The 20,107-nt window shown below is 38.8% G+C and overlaps 2 protein-coding genes across 5 annotated transcripts in view; both read right to left on the bottom strand.

Moving 5' to 3' along the window:
• LOC143691274 (aldo-keto reductase family 1 member C23-like protein) overlaps positions 1 to 20,107 on the bottom strand; it is a 460,654-nt gene that overhangs the window by 287,463 nt on the left and 153,084 nt on the right. The window lies entirely within an intron of this gene.
• LOC143691271 (aldo-keto reductase family 1 member C23-like protein) overlaps positions 1 to 20,107 on the bottom strand; it is a 40,948-nt gene that overhangs the window by 5,079 nt on the left and 15,762 nt on the right. For both annotated transcript variants that reach the window (XM_077169525.1, XM_077169526.1), the window contains 4 exons: positions 15,597 to 15,674; positions 12,851 to 12,973; positions 7,432 to 7,541; positions 6,354 to 6,519 (listed from right to left, as the gene is read on the bottom strand). In XM_077169525.1, coding sequence (XP_077025640.1) covers positions 6,354 to 6,519; positions 7,432 to 7,541; positions 12,851 to 12,973; positions 15,597 to 15,674 — 477 coding nt within the window. The remainder of the gene's footprint in view (positions 1 to 6,353; positions 6,520 to 7,431; positions 7,542 to 12,850; positions 12,974 to 15,596; positions 15,675 to 20,107) is intronic.

Here is a 20,107-nt window from a genome sequence, read left to right as displayed (position 1 = left end):
AAAGACAGAAGAGAGAGATGTGGAGATGAGTGCAGAAAGAAGGAAAATCAGATATGATATATATAATACAAAAGGCAAAATGGTAGATGAAAGTATTACCCAAACAGTAATAACACTAAATGTTAATGCACTGAATTCCCCAATTAAAAGACATAGACTGGCAGAATGGATTAAAAACAGGATCCTTCTATACGCTGTCTACAGGAAACACATCTTAGACCCAAAGATAAATATAGGGTGAAAGGGAAAGGTTGGGAAAAGATATTTCATGCAAATAACAACCAGAAAAGAGCAGGAATAGCTATGCTAATATCCAACAAATTAGACTTCAAATGTAAAACAGTTAAAAGAGACAAAGAAGGATACTATCTACTAATAAAAGGAACAATTCAACAAGAAGACATAACAATCATAAATATTTATGCACCGAACCAGAATGCCCCAAAATACATGAGGATACACTACAAATACTGAAAATGGAAATAGACACATCTACCATAATAGTTGGAGACTTCAATTCCCCACTCTCATCAATGGACAGAACATCTAGACAGAGGAGCAATAAAGAAACAGAGAATTTGAAGATTACAATAAATGAGCTAGAGTTAACTGACATTTATATGACATTACACCCTACAACAGCAGGATGCACCTTTTTTTCAAGTGCTCCTGGATCATTCTCAAAGATAGACCATATGCTGGGTCACAAAGCAAGTCTCAACAAATTTAAAAAGATTGAAATCATACACAACACTTTCTCAGAACATAAAGGAATGAAGTTGGAAATCAATAATAGGCAGAGTGCCAGAAAATCCACAAATACGTGGAGGCTCAACAACACACTCTTAAACAACCAATGGGTCAAGGAAGAAATTACTAGAGAAATCAGTAAATATCTTGAGGTGAATGAAAATGAAAACACAACATATAAAAACTTATGGGACCCAGCAAAGGCAGTGCTAAGAGAGAAATTTATTGCCCTAAATGCCTATATCAAAACAGAAGAAAGGGCAAAAATTTGGGAATTAACTGTCCACTTGGAAGAACTGGAGAAAGAAAAGCAAACTAACCCCAAAGCAAGCAAAAGGAAAGAAATAACAAAGATTAGAGCAGAAATAAATGAAATAGAGAACATGAAAACAATAGAGAGAATCAATAAGACCAGAAGTTGGTTCTATGAGAACATCAATAAGATTGATGGGCCCTTAGCAAGATAGACAAAATGAAGAAGAGAGAGGATGCAAATAGATAGGATCAGAAATGGAAGAGGAGACGTAATCACTGACATCACAGAAATAAAGGAGTTAATAACAGGGTACTGTGAACAACTTTACATTAATAAATACAACAATGTAGATGAAATGGACAACTTCCTAGAAAGGCATGAACAACCAACTGTGACTCAAGAAGAGATAGATGACCTCAACAAACCAATCACAAGTAAAGAAATAGAATCAGTCCTTAAGAAGCTCCCCAAAAAGAAAAGTCCAGGACCAGACGGCTTCACATATGAATTCTACCAAACTATCCAGAAAGAATTAGTATTAACCCTGCTCAAACTCTTCAAAAGAGTTGAAGTGGGTGGAAAGCTACCTAATTCATTCTATGAAGCCAACAACACCCTCATACCAAAACCAGGCAAAGACATTACAAAAAAAGAAAACTACAGGCCAATCTCTCTAATGAACATAGATGCAAAAATCCTTAACAAAATTCTAGCAAATCGAATCCAGCAACACATTAAAAGAATTATACATCATGACCAAGTAGGATTCATCCCAGGTATACAAGGATGGTTCAACGTAAGAAAATCAATTAATGTAACACACCATATCAACAAATCAAAGCAGAAAAATCACGTGAACATCTCAATTGATGCAGAGAAGGCATTTGACAAGATTCAACATCCTTTCCTGTGGAAAACACTTCAAAGGATAGGAATACAAGGGAACTTCGTTAAAATGATAGAGGGAATATATGAAAAACCCACAGCTAATATCATCCTCAATGGGGAAAAACGGAAAGCTTTTCCCCTAAGATCCAGGAACAAGAAAGGATGTCCACTATCACCACTGTTATTCAACATTGTGTTGGAAGTTCTAGCTAGAGCAATTAGGCAAGAAAAAGAAATACAAGGCATCAAAATTGGAAAGGAAGAAGTAAAACTATCACTGTTTGCAGATGATATGATACTATACATTGAAAACCCTGAAAAATCCACAGCAAAACTGCTAGAACTAATAAATGAGTACAGCAAAGTGGCAGGTTACAAGATTAACATTCAAAAATCTGTAGTGTTTCTATACACTAGCAATGAACAAGCTGAAGGGGAAATCAAGAAACGAATTCCATTTACAATTGGAACTAAAAGAATAAAATACCTAGGAATAAATTTAACTAAAGAGACAAAAAACCTATACAAAGAAAACTACAAAAAACTGTTAAAAGAAATCACAGAAGACCTAAATGGATGGAAGGGCATACTGTGTTCATGGATTGGAAGACTAAATATAGTTAAGATGTCAATTGATTTACAGATACAATGCAATACCAATCAAAATCCCAACAACTTATTTTTCAGAAATAGAAAAAACAATAAGCAAATTTATCTGGAAGGGCAGGGTGCCCCGAATTGCTAAAAGTATCTTGAGGAAAAAAAACAAAGCTGGAGGTCTCACGCTGCCTGACTTTAAGGCACATTATGAAACCACAGTGATCAAAACAGCATGGTACTAGCATAAAGACAGATATATTGACCAATGGAATCAAATAGAGTGCTCAGATATAGACCCTCTCATCTATGGACATTTGATCTTTGATAAGGCAGTCAAGCCAACTCACCTGGGACAGAACAGTCTCTTCAATAAATGGTGCCTAGAGAACTGGATATCCATATGCAAAAGAATGAAAGGGGACCCGTTTCTCACACCCTATACAAAAGTTAACTCAAAATGGATCAAAGATCTAAACATTAGGTCTAAGATCATAAAACAGTTAGAGGAAAATGTAGGGAGATATCTTATAAATCTTGTAATTGGAGGTGGTTTTATAGACCTTACACCTAAAGCAAGAGCACTGAAGAAATAAATAAATAAATGGGAGCTCCTCAAAATTAAACACTTTTGTGCATCAAAGAACTTCATCAAGAAAGTAAAAAGACAGCCTACACAAAGGGAGACGATATTTGGAAATGACATATCAGATAAAGTTCTAGTATCCAGAATTTATAAAGAGATGGTTCAACTCAACAACAAAAAGACAGTCAATCCAATTACAAAATGGGAAAAAGACTTGAACAGACACTTCTCAGGAGAGGAAATACATAGGCCAAAAGGCACATGAAGAGATGCTCAATGTCCCTGCCATTAGAGAAATGCAAATCAAAACCACAATGAGATATCATCTCACACCCACCAGAATGGCCATTATCAACAAAACAGAAAATGGCAAGTGCTGGAGAGGATGTGGAGAAAGAGGCACACTTATTCACTGTTGGTGGGAACATCAAATGATGCAACCACTGTGGAAGGCAGTCTGGCAATTCCTCAAAAAGCTGAATATAGAATTTCCATATGACCCAGCAATACCATTGCTAGGTATCTACTCAGATGACTTAAAGGCAAAAACACAAACAGACATTTGCACACCAATGTTTATAGCAGCATTATTTACAATTGCAAGGAGATAGAAACAGGCAAAATGTCCATCAACAGACGAGTGGCTAAACAAACTGTGGTATATACATACGATGCAATATTATGCAGCTCTAAGATAGAATAAAATTATGAAGTATGTAACAACATGGATGGACCTAGAGAACATTATGCTGAGTGAGACTAGCCAAAAACTAAAGGACAAATACTGTATGGTCCCACTGATGTGAACTGACATTAGAGAATAATCTTGGAATATGTCATTGGTAACAGAGACCATCAGGAGATAGAAATAGGGTAAGATAGTGGGTAATTGGAGCTGAAGGGATACAGATTGTGCAACAGGACTGGATACAAAAACTCAGAAATGGACAGCACAATACTACCTAACTGTAATGTAATTATGTTAAAACACTGAATGAAGCTACATGTGAGAATGTTAGAGGGAGGAGGGTTGGGGACATAAATGAAATCAGAAAGAATGATAGATGTTAAAGATTGAGATGGTATTACCTAGGAATACCTAGAGTGTATAATAATAGTGAAATGTACAATGTACAAATTTTAAAAATGTTTTGGCATGAGGAAGAACAAAGGAATGTCATTACTGCAGGGTGCTGATAATAGATGATAATATTTTAAAATGTCACCTTATGTGTGAGACTAAAGCAAAAAATGTTTATTTGTTACAAAATTCAGATTTTGACTAGAGCATTTCCTAATATAACTCATGTAGATAGTTTGATTGAATGTCATAAGTACTTGGAATCTCAGGTAGCATGTGAGATTTTGTTGGTTTGTCCAGAGTGATCCCCCGATGAATCCAGAAAGATTTGATCAGTGACTGGAAAAGTATTTGCAAGCCCCCTTCAGGGAATGGTGAGAATGGGGAGAAATTCAACTTCCCCAAGTTCAGTTCTTGACATTCTCATAAGCAGTGTGGACAACCAAGCTATAGGCTGAGCCCCCAGTCTTGGGGTTTGTTCACATGAAACTTAACCCCACAAAGGATAGGTCAAGTCTACTTAAAATTTAGGCCTAAGAGTCACCCCCAAGAGAGCTTCTTTTGTTGCTCAGATCTGGCTTCTCTCTCCAGCGAACATGACAGGCAGTCTCACCACCCTCCCCCTCGCTGCGTAGGACATTACTTCCAGGGGTGTGGACTATCGTGGCAACGTGGGGCAGAGATCCTGGAATGAGCTGAGACTCAGCATCAAGGGACTGAAAAAAACCCTAGAACGAGCTGAGAATTAACATCAAAGAATTGAGAGAACCTTCTCCACCAAAAGGGGGAAGAGTAAAATGAGACAAAGAGTCAATGACTGAGAGATTCCAAACAGAGTTGAGATGTTATCCTGGAGGTTATTCTTATGCATTAAGTAGATATCGCCTTGTTGTTCCAGATGAAGTGGAGAGGCTGGAGGGAATTGCCTGAAAATGTAGTGCTGTGTTCCAGTAGCCATGTTTCTTGATAATGATTGAACAATGATATAGCTTTCACAGTGAGACTCTGTGAATGTGAAAACCTTGTGTCTGATGCTCCTTTTAGCTACTATATCAACAGAAGAGTAGAATTATGGAATAAAAATAAATAATAGGGGCAACAAATGTTAAAATAAATTCAGTTTGAAATACTGGTAAATGAAAGCGCGGGGTAAGGGGTATGGTACATATAGTTTTTTTTTCTCTATTATTATTTTATTTCTTTTTCTGTGTTCATTTTATTTCTTTTTCTAAATCAATGCAAATGCACTAAGAAATGATGAATATGCATCTATGTGATGATATTAAGAATTAGTACTTGTATATGTAGAATGGAATGATATCTAAATGTTTTGTTTGTTAATTTTTTTATTAATAAAAAAGTTAAAAAAAGAGAGACTAAGGATAAGTAAGACATTATCAATTATTCCCAAGTTCAAATAACAATGGAAACAGTGGAAAAATAAAGAGCATGGAGATTGTGTAAAAAAAAAATTGTATACCATTTTGTATAAGCTTCATTTAGTTCTAAAGAGCATATATACTCAGGGTATGTTTCAGGAAGTGATACAGGAAAGACCAACAGATACTGATATGGAGAGAAAGATGTTTTACTGGGAGACTGAAGAACAAGCAGAGGAGAATTATTTTCCACTCTCTTCATTTTAATACTATTTACATTTTTAAAGTAATTTCAAAGCAAGTCATTAAAAGTGTCAAATATCAGAGAAGAGAAGAATGTTTAGCTTTACTACAGGAATGGGACCACTTCCTGCAAAAACTCATGGAGAAGGAGATTGTTCAAGGACCAAATATAATTAGGGATTATCTGTTCTCCTTTTCAGGTGTCCTTTCTGGATGTCAATGAGGTCCTGGGAAAAAAGTATCTTAGAGATTTGGAGACTGAAGATCACTTAATACAGCTGCCTTATTTCAGAAATGAAGCAAATAAGATGTCACTTCAGCAAGGTTACAAACTCGTTAAACAGATAGGACTGTAACACAGTTTCTGACACCTGCTCAATCTTTACTCCATCTACTATCATTCTGCTGATGTTGCAGAAGAAGGAGAAAATTAATGGGAGTGCACATGGGATACACCTGCATAAAAAACATCAAGGGAAATCAAGTGGCCCAAGGATGTGTTGCGATGCTTACAAATCAGAACATATGTGGGGATAATATTGAGGCCACCTGGGCCACAGCTCTTCTCATCACCTGCATGTTTTCTTTGATCCGCTTCTCATTGAAACTCTTGGCCAGGACCACAACCCCACGCTGTATCTGGTAGCGAAGAGCAATGAGGGCTGGGGTGCGCTTGTGCTTTTTTGCCAAATCACAAAGAACTGGATCATCCAATAGGACAGGTGAGTTCTGGTCCACCCTGGAAGGAAGGCAGCAAGGCTGAACATCTGCCATATGGTATTCAATTTACTAGGGGGCTCCTCCCAGGCAAGGTGATCTATCCGAGACTGGAGTGTCTCAAAATGTGGTCTCTAGGCCAGCAGCCTATACCACCAGGAATGTATTAGAAATACAAATTCTAGAGCTTCACTCCAGATCTATCAAGTCAGACCCCTCCCACCCCTCCATGTGGGTTCCAACCATCAGTACTGTGTCAAGTCCTCCTGGTCATTTGTAAGTATGCTTGAGATGGTGAGGAATGGTTCCAGACCCTTAAATTTACTTTTCTACTTCCTGTGGCTTTATTTCTTCTCTTGATAGAGCTCTCAAAATAGGACAAGAAATTTTATGGGAAGAAAGAAAGGGAAGATTTGGGTAATTTTCATTTTAACATATCTAACATATCATTGAAAATCTTCCAGGCTCAAAATGAAAGCTGTTCATTTGCATCATTAAGAATCAAGTGCAATATATAATATTTTAACAGAAGACTGCAAAATGCATAGAGATGGTAATTTCACTCTATACTCATATACCTGGGAATTATATAATATAACTCTGCATTTTCACATAAAGTAACTGAAGCTTATAGAAGTTGTTACTTGAACTTTTAATATTTAATATCATTAGTTGAGATTATGCCTTTGGTCTCACCTTTTGGATGATGTCTATATTTTAATGCAGGTATTATTATTAACTAGTATGACCAGATAGATGCAATGCAAAGCCATGCTCTGGAGTAAGGGAGGAGTATTTCTATAGGCCCTATACACCATTTAAACTAACAGTTGGGAGTTAACTGTGGGAAGCATAGTTTGATGTGATTGAAATGTTTTTTTCAATCAAAAAATCTCAACGGGGTTTTAGTTAAACTCCCTATTGTTGTCATTACCATCTTTTATCTCGTTGAGTTCCCAGAGCACTGTAGGCCACAAGCACAATATCTTTTGATTTGCAGAAGTTCAACAGTTTTCTCTGGTTGAAGTAAGGGTGACATTCTACCTGTGGAAAGCCAAGACAGAAATGTATCAGATTATATGAAAAAAAAAAAAACTTGAACTTAAATTGTAAGAGAAAGCTTGAAAGTTAAAGAAGCGGCCCAGTAAAATGGGAACTGAAAATATCAGCATAAACTTATTGATCTAAGGTAAATTTTCTATCTCTGCTCACTAGAAAGGTCAAAGCCATGATGTTCCAGAGAATAAGCACCTCCATTTCCCAATATTTGTTCTAAATGCTTTTGGCTTCTACAAGGAAAAATGACTAATTCTGGATATGAGATTGGAAGGAACTGTTTGAGTTTTGGACATCAAACTGTGGCAACAAGGAAAAAATCAGTCTAAGGACTATAAGGATTTGTAAAAAAGACAATGAAACCCTTTTGGGACAAACCCATTGTCCACATTTGGGTGGACGTGATTATGAAATGGAATATTGACTATTACATTCCTTATCACATTCAATCAATGATTCCACAGTGAGGAGAGAGAAAAAGAAAGAGGCACAGAGTGTGAAAAATAATTGTTCAGAGTGAATATAATAAGAAACCCTGAGTATATTGATAACTAAAGGAAAAAACAAACATTATCTTGTCTAATAATTACAATTATAGTTTATTCCCAGTAGATGAAAAAAATTTTAATGTAGAAAAATATCATCAAAGAGTGTAAAAAGAATGATAAAAGTAGAAAATGAGTAGCTGCCAACCTTCATGAAATTATAGTTTAGGCAAGAATCTTAGCTGGATATCAATTATTTAAGGATATCTTTAAAGCATTGCAGGGAGCCTAGAGTTGACCCTAATGCCTAAAAAACACCTGTCATATTTCTTGGTAATTATAAAGGGAAAAACAAATGGTATAGAGTAGATGTGGCTTCTAGTAGATTAACCAAGACATGGAATCTAGCCTCAATAATAGACAACCTGTAATTGCGTACTTCATAATGGACTGCAATTTGAAAGACTCATCATCCTGGTGAAATTTGCTTGCCAGAAATATTTAACCTGAATCTAATAAAATATTCAGATGTAACTTTTAGTTTATTAAAACTTGAAATAGAGGATCAAGTTAACTAACACCAGAAGCCTACAATCTGATAAAGAGTATTAGACAAAATCTGCCAGTTTATCATGGGATAAAAATGGTTGAGTCATTTTTAGAGATCGAAACAGTTAAAGAAATGTAGAAAAGTAATACATGAGCTATAATGGCTCTAGATAAAAAAGTACTAGTGAAGGATTTATTATTTTAAAAATGGGGGGAAATGAATATAAACTGGATAGCAAATAATTTTAAGGAATCATTATGAATTAGGTTAGAAATAAATGTAGGACTGTGAGTGTGTAGAAGAATATCTTCACACTCATGAAATGGAATATGAAGTATGTTGGTGTGTCATGTCAAGTCTACAACTTAATTCGAAAGGGTAGAGTAAACATGACAGAAGGGGAAACATGCATGCTAGCATGTTAGCTGAATCATATTTTAAATTTTACCTTGTTCTAAAGTTTTGAAAAAATTAAGGATGAAATTACCAACAGACCCAAAATAAATTTTATTGTTTGTATTTGAATCCATGGTTGTATATCACTCTATATTGAAAACATATTCTTCAATTTTGAAATGATATCATCCAGTGTAGGAGCCTCCACATTTCTGTGTTCCAAGTTCTTAACAGGTAAGTTAGAACAAAAACCAACCTGAGAACAGGTATTTTGAACAACTAATTTAATTATAGAAAGCAGAGAGGAGAACCAGACCAAGATTTAGTCATAAAGTCTGTCCTGGTATGCCTTTTGAAAGGATGTATGATCTCTAGAAAAAACATGTTTTAATATAAATCCCAGTTCATAAAGGCAGAATAATCTCTATTCAATATTGTATATTTGAAACTGTAATCAGATCATCTCCCTGGGTGGTGTGATTTAATCAAGAGTGGTTGTTAAACTGGACTAGATGATGACATGTCTCCACCCATTTGGTTGGATCTTGAGAAGTTTCTGAAGTCCTGTAAAATAGGAAACATTTTGGGGAATGAAGACAATTCAGAAAGAGCAGAGAAGAATGACCTAGCCACGAGAGCCCACAAGCCAGCAACCTTTGGAGATGAAGAAGGTAAATGCCTTCCCGGAGCTTCATGAAACAGGAAGCCAGGAGAAGACGGCAGATGATGCCGTGTACACCATGTGCCCTTCCAGATGAGAGAGGAACCCTGACTGCGTTCATCATGTGCCTTTACAGATGAGAGAGAAACTCTGACTGTGTTTGCCATGTGCCCTTCCACTTGAGAGAGAAACCATGAACTTCATTGGCCTTCTTGAACCAAGGTATCTTTCCCTGGATGCCTTTGATTGGACATTTCTATAGATTTGTAATTGGGACATTTTCTTGGCCTTAGAACTGTTAACTAGCAACTTATTAAACTCCCCTTTTTGAAAGCCATTCTGTTTCTGGTATATTGCATTCTGGCAGCTAGCAAACTAGAACAGATTTTGGTACTGGAGAGTGGGGTGCTGCTGTTGCAGTTTGCAAATACCAAACATGGTGGAACAGCTTTTTAAATGGATAAGGGGAAAAATCTGGAGGAGTTATGAGAAGCTTGATAGAGAAGGCCTAGAGTGCCTTGAAGAGAATCTTGGTAGAAATGTGGACTCTAAAGATACCTCTGACCAGGCTCTAGACAGAAGTGAGATGTGTGTCATCACAGAGTGGAGGGAAGGTGATCCTTATTTTAAAATGGCAGATAATCTGGCAAAATTGACTAGTGGCTTTGGCTGGAAGGCAGATTTTAAAAGCCAGGAACTTGGATATTTAGCAGAAGAGATCTCCAAATTAAATGTCCACAGTACAGCCTGGTTTCTCCTCACAGCTTATAGTGAAATGCGACAAGAGAAAGATAAACTGAACACTGAACTCTTGAGTACAAAGAAACCAGAAATTGATGTCCTGGAAAATTCTGGGCTTCCAGGAAGGGAGACCCCAGAGAATAGTGCCTCACATGAGGATTTAACTAAATGTGAAACCACCCAGCCATTTCAGAGAAAGTAAGGATTGGGATTGGAGTTATCCAGGAAGGACTTGTGGAAACTCCTTATGTCTGATGGGCATGATCCAATGCTACTGCATAGAAAGCTGTTGAGAGTGCTTCAGGACCTGTGTAAACAGAGCCACTGCCAGTCTAGACTGGGTGGCTCAGAGAAGGGACACATTGGAGAAAAAACAACTTCAGAGGTAAAACCATGGAGGCTGAGGTCTGACGTCAAGAAGCCTCAGGCCAGGAGAGTGGACCTACCCAAGCCTGTGGAGAGGGTGAGTTTGCCACAAAGGCAGAGGATGGGCCTTCCACCTGGTTGCCGTGGAAGAGTCATGCCGCTTCAGGCCTCGGAGAAGGTGAAGCATATTCCTGGGGTTTGGGGAGAGCCTGGCTGCCACCACATGGTGGGGTTGAGTGTGTGACCTGGAGATGGCAGAGAGTCTGGGTGTGACCCCAATGCTTTGAGAGGGTGGAGCCAAGAAAAAGGTGGTTTCCCCAATGTCCCCCAAGCTTGCATTTGGAGAGAGGCAGGCCTCTGCATAGGCCCTTAGAAAAGGTGGGACTGCTGCTTTCAGAAGCACCAAAGATAAATGACTCTCAGACTTTGAAATCTAATGGACTTTGCCCTGTGGATTTTTGAAACTGTATGGATCCGGTGACTCCTGTGTTCTTTCCTCCATATGGAAATGTGTATATGTATCCCATGACTGTTCCTCCTCTGTATGTTGGCAGCAAATAACTTGTTATGAGTTTTCAAAGGTCCAAAGTCAGAGGATAATTTTGCCTTAGAAAGACCATGCCCATAACTAACTTTGATAGGAGTTTGTACTGTTCCTAATTTTGCATTTCATTTGCATTGTTACTGAAATGGTTTAAGGTTCTCTGATATTGTGATGGAATTAATGTATTTCATATATGGGAAAACATGCTTTTTTGGGGTCCAGAGGGTGAAATGTGCTGGTTTGAAAGGATGTATGTCCCCTAGAAAAGCCATGTTTTCATCTAAATCCCATTTCATAAAGGCAGAACAATCCCTATTCAATACTGTATGTGTGAAACTGTAATCAGATCATCTCCCTGGATGATATGATTTAATCAAGAGTGCTTGTTATGCTGGACTAGATGATGACATGTCTCCACCCATTTGGGTGGGTCTTGAGAAGTTTCTGGAGTCCTATGAAAGAGGAAACATTTGGGGGAATGAAGGTGATTCAGAGGGAGCAGAGAAGAATGACATGAGAGCTCACAGGCCAGTGACCTTTGGAAATGAAGAAGAAAAATGTCTCCTGGGGAGCTTCATGAAATAGGAAGCCAGGAGAATAAACTGGCAGATGATGCCATGTTTACCATGGCCCTTCTAGATGAGAGAATAACCCTGACCATGTTCAGCATGTGGCTTTCCAGATGAGAGAGAAACCCTGAGTGTTGTCTCCCTGTGCCTTTCCACTTGAGAGAGACAGCATGAACTTCATCAGGCTTTTTGATCCAAGGTATCTTTCCCTGGATGCCTTTGATTGGACATTTCTATAGACTTATAATTGGGACATTTTCTTGGCCTTAAAACTGTAAACTAGCGCATTATTAAATTCCCGTTTTTAAAGCCATTCTGTTTCTGGTATATTGCATTCTGGCAGCTAGCAAACTAGAACACCTGGCTACCCAGGCAAAATTCCTTAACGTTTATTTCCTTCAGCTTTATCACTACTTGAAACTGATCATGTAATCCATCAAACCACAGTTATTTAATAGATTCATATGAATATCTGCCATATGTGTGCTTCTCTGTTAAGAACAAGGATGAAGAACTAAGGCTTCAAATTCCAACACAAAACCTTAACACTTATCTGATCTTATTTTCACTCGTTCTTGTTAATACTTGCTCTTCCATGCTTACTGGATCCCTTAGTATATGCAGCTCATTCCAAATCACTTTCATTCATCCAATCTCTGGCCATGCTTTAAAGCTCAGGTAAATGCCCACCTTCCTCCTAAAGATGTTAATTCTTCCAGCCCTTCTTAATCATTTTCCCTACCTCTACATTCTTTCATATAACTTAGCACTATGGTTTCCCCACAATTTGCCTAAATTTACTGTGCTGAGATACAATTAAGGGCTTTTTCTCTTCCCTTTTAAGCAGCTGATGTCTCTCCAGAATATCCAGGTCTATAAAGGTAAGGGGAAATGAGGTTTGACCCATGGGCATCTGGAAGAAGTGCAGGTGAGGAAGTGAAGAACAGAAAAGGGAAAGGCCCAATGAACCAAGGGGACTAGTCACCTGGTTGCAGACAGGCTTGTACTTGAGCCCTGGCTTGTTCAGGATCAACTCCAGCTGCCTGCGGTTAAAGTTGGACACACCAATGGACTTGGTCAATCCTCTGTCCTTGCACTTCTCCATGGCCTGGAAAGAAGGGATTGTGAAGAAGGATTGAGTTAGATTGACTATAGATCAAGACATGATGAAAAACACCACCATTAATAAGAATACCTTTCAAGAAATGACCATGGAGGTGACAGACTCTGTCTCAAAAAACAAAAAAGTAAAAATCTAAGAGTGGAAAGAGATGAATTAAATAGAAAGAGATGACTGTTTCCTTCTATGGAAATCTAGGGAAACAATTACACATTGAAAGAAAATGTTGGGTGGGCCATGGTGGCTCAGCAGGCAAGAATGCTCACCTGCCATGCCAGAGGACCTGGGTTCAGTTCCCGGTGCCTGCCCATGTTAAAAAAAAAAAAAAGAAAGAAAGAAAAAGAGAGAAAATGCTGCTTATCCTCACTGTTCCAAATATTTCTCTCTTGAACATTTCCATAATACTCTCCAGGGCATGTGCCACCATAGAATCTTTGTTGAGATCCTAAATTGTTCAATCCAAGGTGCCTACTTATATGACTGAGAGGTAGCAATGCACACAATTGATATTTTCTTCCTTAAAACACTTTCATCATTTGCTTCCAAGAGCTGACTATTCTGGTCAGTCTTCCTGATCCCCTGGATTCTTCTCACATAGAGTTTCATCTTTCTCAATGTCAATATTGGAATCCTCTGATTCAGGCTCAGAACTTAACACTTTTCTATATTCTTTCACTCCCAGTGATCACATCCAGATTTGTGGTTTAAGTCCCATCTAACTGCTCAAGACTTCAAAGTTGATACCTCCACCTTAGATCTATGTGAGGCTTTGATATTTAAAAACTCCTAGATTCACCTGCCACTCAATATGTATATTGGGATGTCTGACTAGGTATCTCATATTGAACAAGCTCCAAAAGAGAGCTACTGATCTTCTCTTCTTACCTCTTCCTCCTTCTGTCCTATCTTTCTCAACAATTCCAGTTCCACCTTCCCATTTGGTCAGCGCAGGGAACTCAGAGTTCACCAGTCCTCCTCATTGTCTCAATTCCTCCATCCATTCCAGGAGAAATCCTGTCATCTCTGCCTGCAGAATTGGTCCACAATCTAGTTGTGGACCCTATTTTCAATCTCCCTATGCTATAATACCATATTCAAGTTCTTGATTATTCCAAGTGGTTCCCAGGGGTCTTTCTGTTTCTATTATTACCTCTCTAGTCTGTAGTCCACAGCATTAAGGTAGAGCAGTCTTCAATAGAAATTTTTCTGATGACGGAAATAGTTCATTTTCTACCCATGTCTTTGGCACCACAAGACAAAGATGAGCATGTGTCCATTGATATTTGTGACTGAAGTACTGCAATGATTTATATAAATGTAAATAGCCTTATATTACCAGTGGATACAGTGTTAGTGCAAATGTATGACAATCCTTTTAAAATGAAAACCAGATCAAAACCCTCTGACTTCCAATGTAATACTGAGTAAAATTCATTTTTCCTAAAAGACCTTCCATAAGTTGGTCAGCAATTTTCCCTCTGGGTTCATACCATTTTTCATCCTCCAGTCCCAGGAGTGATTTTGATATTGTTTCCTCACAAAGCCCTTGATCACCTTAGGCCTTTGAATTTCCTGTTCCCTCTCCCAAATAAGACTCCCTTAGGTGTCCCTTTTCCATACTCTTCATTGCATATCTCTGCTCAAATGCCTCATTCTCAATGAGGATCTGACTTTGTTGCATACAAAATTGCAAATTCCCCAGTTGCCTCCTCCATCATATGCCCCAACCTCCTCATCTTGATTTTTTGTTCTCCAGATAACTGACCATCATGTGACAAAATGATGAAAGTGATAATATGAACATAGCTGTAAATTCAATTTAATGTATGCTTCTAGAATAATTAATAATTTCCTTCCTCCATCATCCAGGAGAACATTTTCCTGATTATTCCTGAACCCAGTAGTGATGGGATAGTGTCAGCTTATTTTGTCAAGGAAAGACACCCTTTGAAACCAGGAATCTGCTACTAAAAATAAGTACAATGCTAGTGCGTTAAGAGAACTTTGGAATCATTCATTCAATTTCTGACTATACATTTGGGAACACTCAGGCTGGAGGCCATTGCGTGACAATCAGAGTTATCTCTGGAAAAAGACTGAACCTGTGATGGTTTGGAGGCTTTCTGGACCCAAGAAATCATGTTCTTAAAAATAATCTATTCCTGTGGGGATAAACCTATTCTGAGTAGGACTTTTGAGTAGCTTATTTCAGTTGAATTGCTCCCCAGTTGGGTCTTAATCCTCTTACTGGGGTCCTTTAGAAGAGGATGAAATTCAAAGAAAGACAGAGAACACAGATCAAAATACACAAAAGCTGAGGAAGCTCAGTGAGAAAGCCATGGAATCAAAAAGCTAAAAGCAACAAATTCCAGAAGAGAAGGGAGAAACACCCAGGTACCTTACCATCCTACAGAGCAGTCCAGTTATCATCCTGTTAATGTCTTTATTTGGACATTCATGGCATTGGAATTGTAACTTTGTAAGCTAGTAAATCCTCATTGTTAAAAGCCAGCACATGTTTGGCATATTGAATTTTGGTAGCTTTAGCAATTCAAAACTATCCCTGACTTGGCTTTATGTTTGAGCTCACTCCTTTGAGAAAAGCACTTACCTCCCAAGTGCCACAGAGATCCACTGTGTCAAATATGAATTTTTCATGTTCATCTTTAGGAAAAAGATCCTCCCCAGGCTGGAACAGAAACAGTAATTAGAGGAAGGGTCAGAGATCAGTGCCTCTGTCCTAAGTTGTGCTGTCAGGTATATCTAGACCTAGGACACTATGGCTCCATGAGGTTATTGAAACTTCCAGGTATTAATTTTTACAAAGTGCTTTGTGCATGCAGTGGCAGGGAATGTCTTCAGATAGGTTTCCCATAATCTCTTAAATCTAACATATTTTCAATAAATATATTTGTCCGAGATCCTAATGGGGACTCAGAGTGGACCTAAGTTATTGTGTCTGCCCCTTACAGCTTGGAAATGCCCCTTCTTCGTTTGAAAAGTCAGTTCATTATGTCACCTTCATTTTCATCAAAAATGCATTTTAACCATGCCTGAGGTGGATAACGACATGTCCTCATCTCCTGAACACATGAAGGCCAAGGGGTAAAGATACAAAACAAGCAGCATCTATCTAGAACATTTTTGGGATTAATATGGATGGTAGAAGAGGCAGGTATGGTCTCAAGTATTAATTCCCCAAAGCTTTGACCTGTCCCAACATCATACTGGCAACCACCAGAAAATATTGAGACTCAAAGTTGACCTGGAGGAATGCAGAGATAAGAGTAGGAGAAAGTGGGACATCTCTGAACAGAACTTTAAATCTACAAATCTAGAATTGCCTTGGACTTTTACTTACATAATCAAATAAGCTCTTACTTTTGTATAAACTACCTTTTTGACAATTCTGCTACTTTTAATGAAATGTCCCATATAACATGGTCATTAGCAGCTAAGAGCAGGCTACAAAGCCCCACTTTGAAGTGGTGCACACAGAAAGAAGAAAGGTCTGCAGCTCTCATACCTGCATAAAGCCAGAGAGAGCAACAGTGAGTCTCCTTTCAACTTGAAGTTGGTGGGAGAGGAGGAAAACACATGTGGAGCAAATGAGGCAGTTTCTTTGCTCACCACAGCTACATGAAACTGCATCTGGGAACTTTAAGAGACCCAGTAGCCATAATCAGGCCTGTGCATTGGTCCTGGCCAGAGTTATTTCCTCAAGGTTTTGAGACAGAGGTTATATACTTTATTTGTTTGGAGGCTTGAGGTAGGGCATTAGGGGTATAAACATTATTCAATTAAAAAAGAGAGACATGGATTGAGGTTCTGGGAACATGGCAGAATAGGATAGGTTGAGTTCACCCCTGCTATAAGGAACAGCCAGAGAAGAGACAGAAAAAATGACTGGGAGAGTGAATCCAGGGTGTAAGTGACCTGGGAGGGTGTTCTATACAACATAGGGAGGTCCAGGTTGAGAAAAATAGAAGAATTGAGATGCAAAGAAGTGGAGACTGGCCAACTAGTGCAAACAGCCTGATGCGTCCACCTCCAGACAGAGGCCCGGAGCCATCAGGAATGTGCTGACAAGGAGACGGGGACTAGAAAGAAAGACAAGCTGTCTTTCCTTCCCCTGCCCAACAAACTGCAACTACCACCACACCCACCCATCTGAACCATGTCACCTGCTTCCCCAACACACTGCAAGCACCCCTACTGTAACCCCCACCTCATCACCCCACCTACCAACTGTGCACGCACACAAGCCTGTCCCAATCAGACCCATCTCTCCGGCGCAAGCACATGGTCTCGTCACGCCCCTCCTGAGACCCATATACCTGCGTCCAGCCCCTTGCTCCCCACCTCTCCTTTTCTGTCCCCTGCAAGCAGTTCCCTGCACATTCTGGTTGCAGGCGCTCACCTTCACACCTAGGCCACACGTGCACCCAGCCCACACAGTCACTCCATGCAGGCTCATGCACTAACTCATGTCACACACCCTCAGCTCTGGGCAAAGGCTGACCTGAGCCCTGGGCCACACCTACCCTGAGTCCACACAGGAACAATTCTGCCCTACTGCTTCTGAGCTCTACACATGCACAAATCAGGGCCCTGTCCCCCAACCCATGCAGGGTATAGCCACATACTCCCTGCCAGGCATCCATATATACATGCATGGACCCCTGCCCCACACATGTGAACACATTTGCCTCACCCCATGGCCAAGTGTCCTATTCCCATACATGACAGATGCTCTCATCCACATCTGTGCCATATAGCTTCTGTCCTGCACAAGTGTGCACTCTTACCCCCCCCACCTGTACATCTGTGCCCAAGCTTTTGTTCCCTGTACCCCACACTTGACACCCATGACTCACACACTTAATGCATCCACCCACATACTGCCATGTACCTGCACCAGGACATCTATTTAGCACCCCATCTTCCTCCCACCGCACCCTACCTTTGTGTTCCCCATGCTGTACCCTGTTCCTGCACTCCAAAGCATGACTGAGCTGCAATTTACCCACATGGCTCCTGCACCACACCTCCACAAACCTGCAACCTGCTTCCAATGTTCACAGGCACCAGCGTAGCATACATGAACCATGCATATACCTGTGCTGCAACCTGTCAATTCAGTGTTGTGCCCCTCCCCACACCCCACGTCTTACTCCATACCCATCCCATAGATAGAAAGCTTTTGACTACGTAAGGAAATCAACACCCAATGTAATCCTGTAAAGATATTTGTATGCTGTGAGGAAAACCAAAGATCACTAACCATTGAAGATCCAAACAGATAGAGCTCAGTCTAATGACCAAATTAAAACAACAGAGAAGACATAGACTGTTGAACAACTAATCAAAGATGTTCATATAACTACTAAATAAAATCAGTGGGGTAGCTAATGACATAAAAGAGATCAAGAAGACACTAGAAGAGCATAAAGAGGAATTTGAAAGCATAAATAGAAAAATAGCAGATATCACAGATCGTAATGATGTTGTAGACCAAATCAAAAATACACTAGAGGCACACAACAGCAGAATTGAAGAGGCAGAAGAAAGATTAAGTGAACTAGAGGGAAGCACAATTGATTTTGAACACACAATAGAACAAATGGCAAAAAAGATATTACAATTTGAATTGAATATAAGAGAAAGGATGGACAAAACAAAGTGCACAATTATAGGAACATTGATGTACCAAAAAGAGAAGAGAAGAGTAAAGGGCTAGGGAGATTAGCGGAGGACATAATGGAGGAAAACTTCTCAAATTTATAAAAGACATAAATATGCAAATCAAAGAATCCCAATGAACTCCAAACAGAATAAATCCAAATAGGCATTCCCCAAGACACATACTAATCAGTCTGTCAAATGTTAAAGAAAAGCAGAAAAATGTTGAAATTAGCAAGAGGCAAAGAATCTACTACATACAAGGAAAATCACATAAGAATGTGTTCTGACTACTCAACTGCACTATGCAGGTGAGAAGGCAGTGGTATGATATAGTTAAGATCCTTAAAGAGAGTTCCAAGAATTCTGTACCCAGCTAAATTGTCCTTCAAAACTAAGGGAGAGCCTGCCCATGCCAAAAAAAAAAAAAAATGAAGGATAGAAAAAGCTGAGGGAAAGATTAATTTTTCATGGAGAAACAAAGGTTGAGGAAATATGTAAACAGGAGAGCAGCTGTACAAGAAATATTAAAGGAAATTCTGCTGTCTGAAAAAAAAAGTGCAGGAGAGGGAGGTCTGCAGGAGGGCACAGAATTGAAGAGTACCAGTAAGAGTAAATTAAAGAATAAAAATAGAAAGAAAGACAATAATATATAGATTTGACAAATAAAATTCAAAGCATAATATGGTGGATTCAAGAACTGCCTTTACAGTAATAATTTTGAATGTTAACAGACTACACTTACCAATTGAAAGATACAGATTAGCAGAATGGATTAAGAAAGATAATCCAGCTATATGCTTCTTACAAGAGACTCATCTTAGACACAATGACACAAACAGAATGAAAGTGAAAGGATGTAAAAGATGTTCCACACAAGCTGTAACCAAAAGAATGTAGGAGTACCTATGCTAAAAGCAGACAAAATAGACTTTGAATGTAAAAACATCATAAGAAACAAAGAATGACACTATATGTTAGTAAAATAGGCAACTAAAAGCAAGAAGAAATAACAATCACATATGTCTATATTCCCAATCAAGAAGCTCTAAACATGAGACAGACAAAACTGGAGGGAGCGCTCTATGTGTCAATAATAATAGGAGATTTCAATGCACTTTTCTCCACTATAAATAGAACAACCAGACAGAGGATCAACAAGGAAATAGAGAACTTAAACAAGTTGATCAATGACTTAGACCTAACAAATATATATAGGTTATTACACGACAAAGCACCAGGATATACATTCTTCTCTAGTGCTCATAGAACATTCTCCAGGATAGATCATAAGTTGGGGCAGAGAGCAGTTCTTTATAAGTTTAAAAACACTGAAATTCTTCAAAGCACTTTCTCTGATCACAATGTAATGAAGCTAGAAGAAATTGCTAGAGAACTCAGTAGTTTTTTTGGAGATAAATAAAAAAATGAGGATACAAT

This window comes from Tamandua tetradactyla, chromosome 7 (genome assembly GCF_023851605.1).
Source record: "Tamandua tetradactyla isolate mTamTet1 chromosome 7, mTamTet1.pri, whole genome shotgun sequence".
Taxonomy (NCBI): domain Eukaryota; kingdom Metazoa; phylum Chordata; class Mammalia; order Pilosa; family Myrmecophagidae; genus Tamandua; species Tamandua tetradactyla.
The sequence above is the reverse complement of the archived record's forward strand: the minus strand, read 5'-3'. Positions and strand labels throughout refer to the sequence as shown.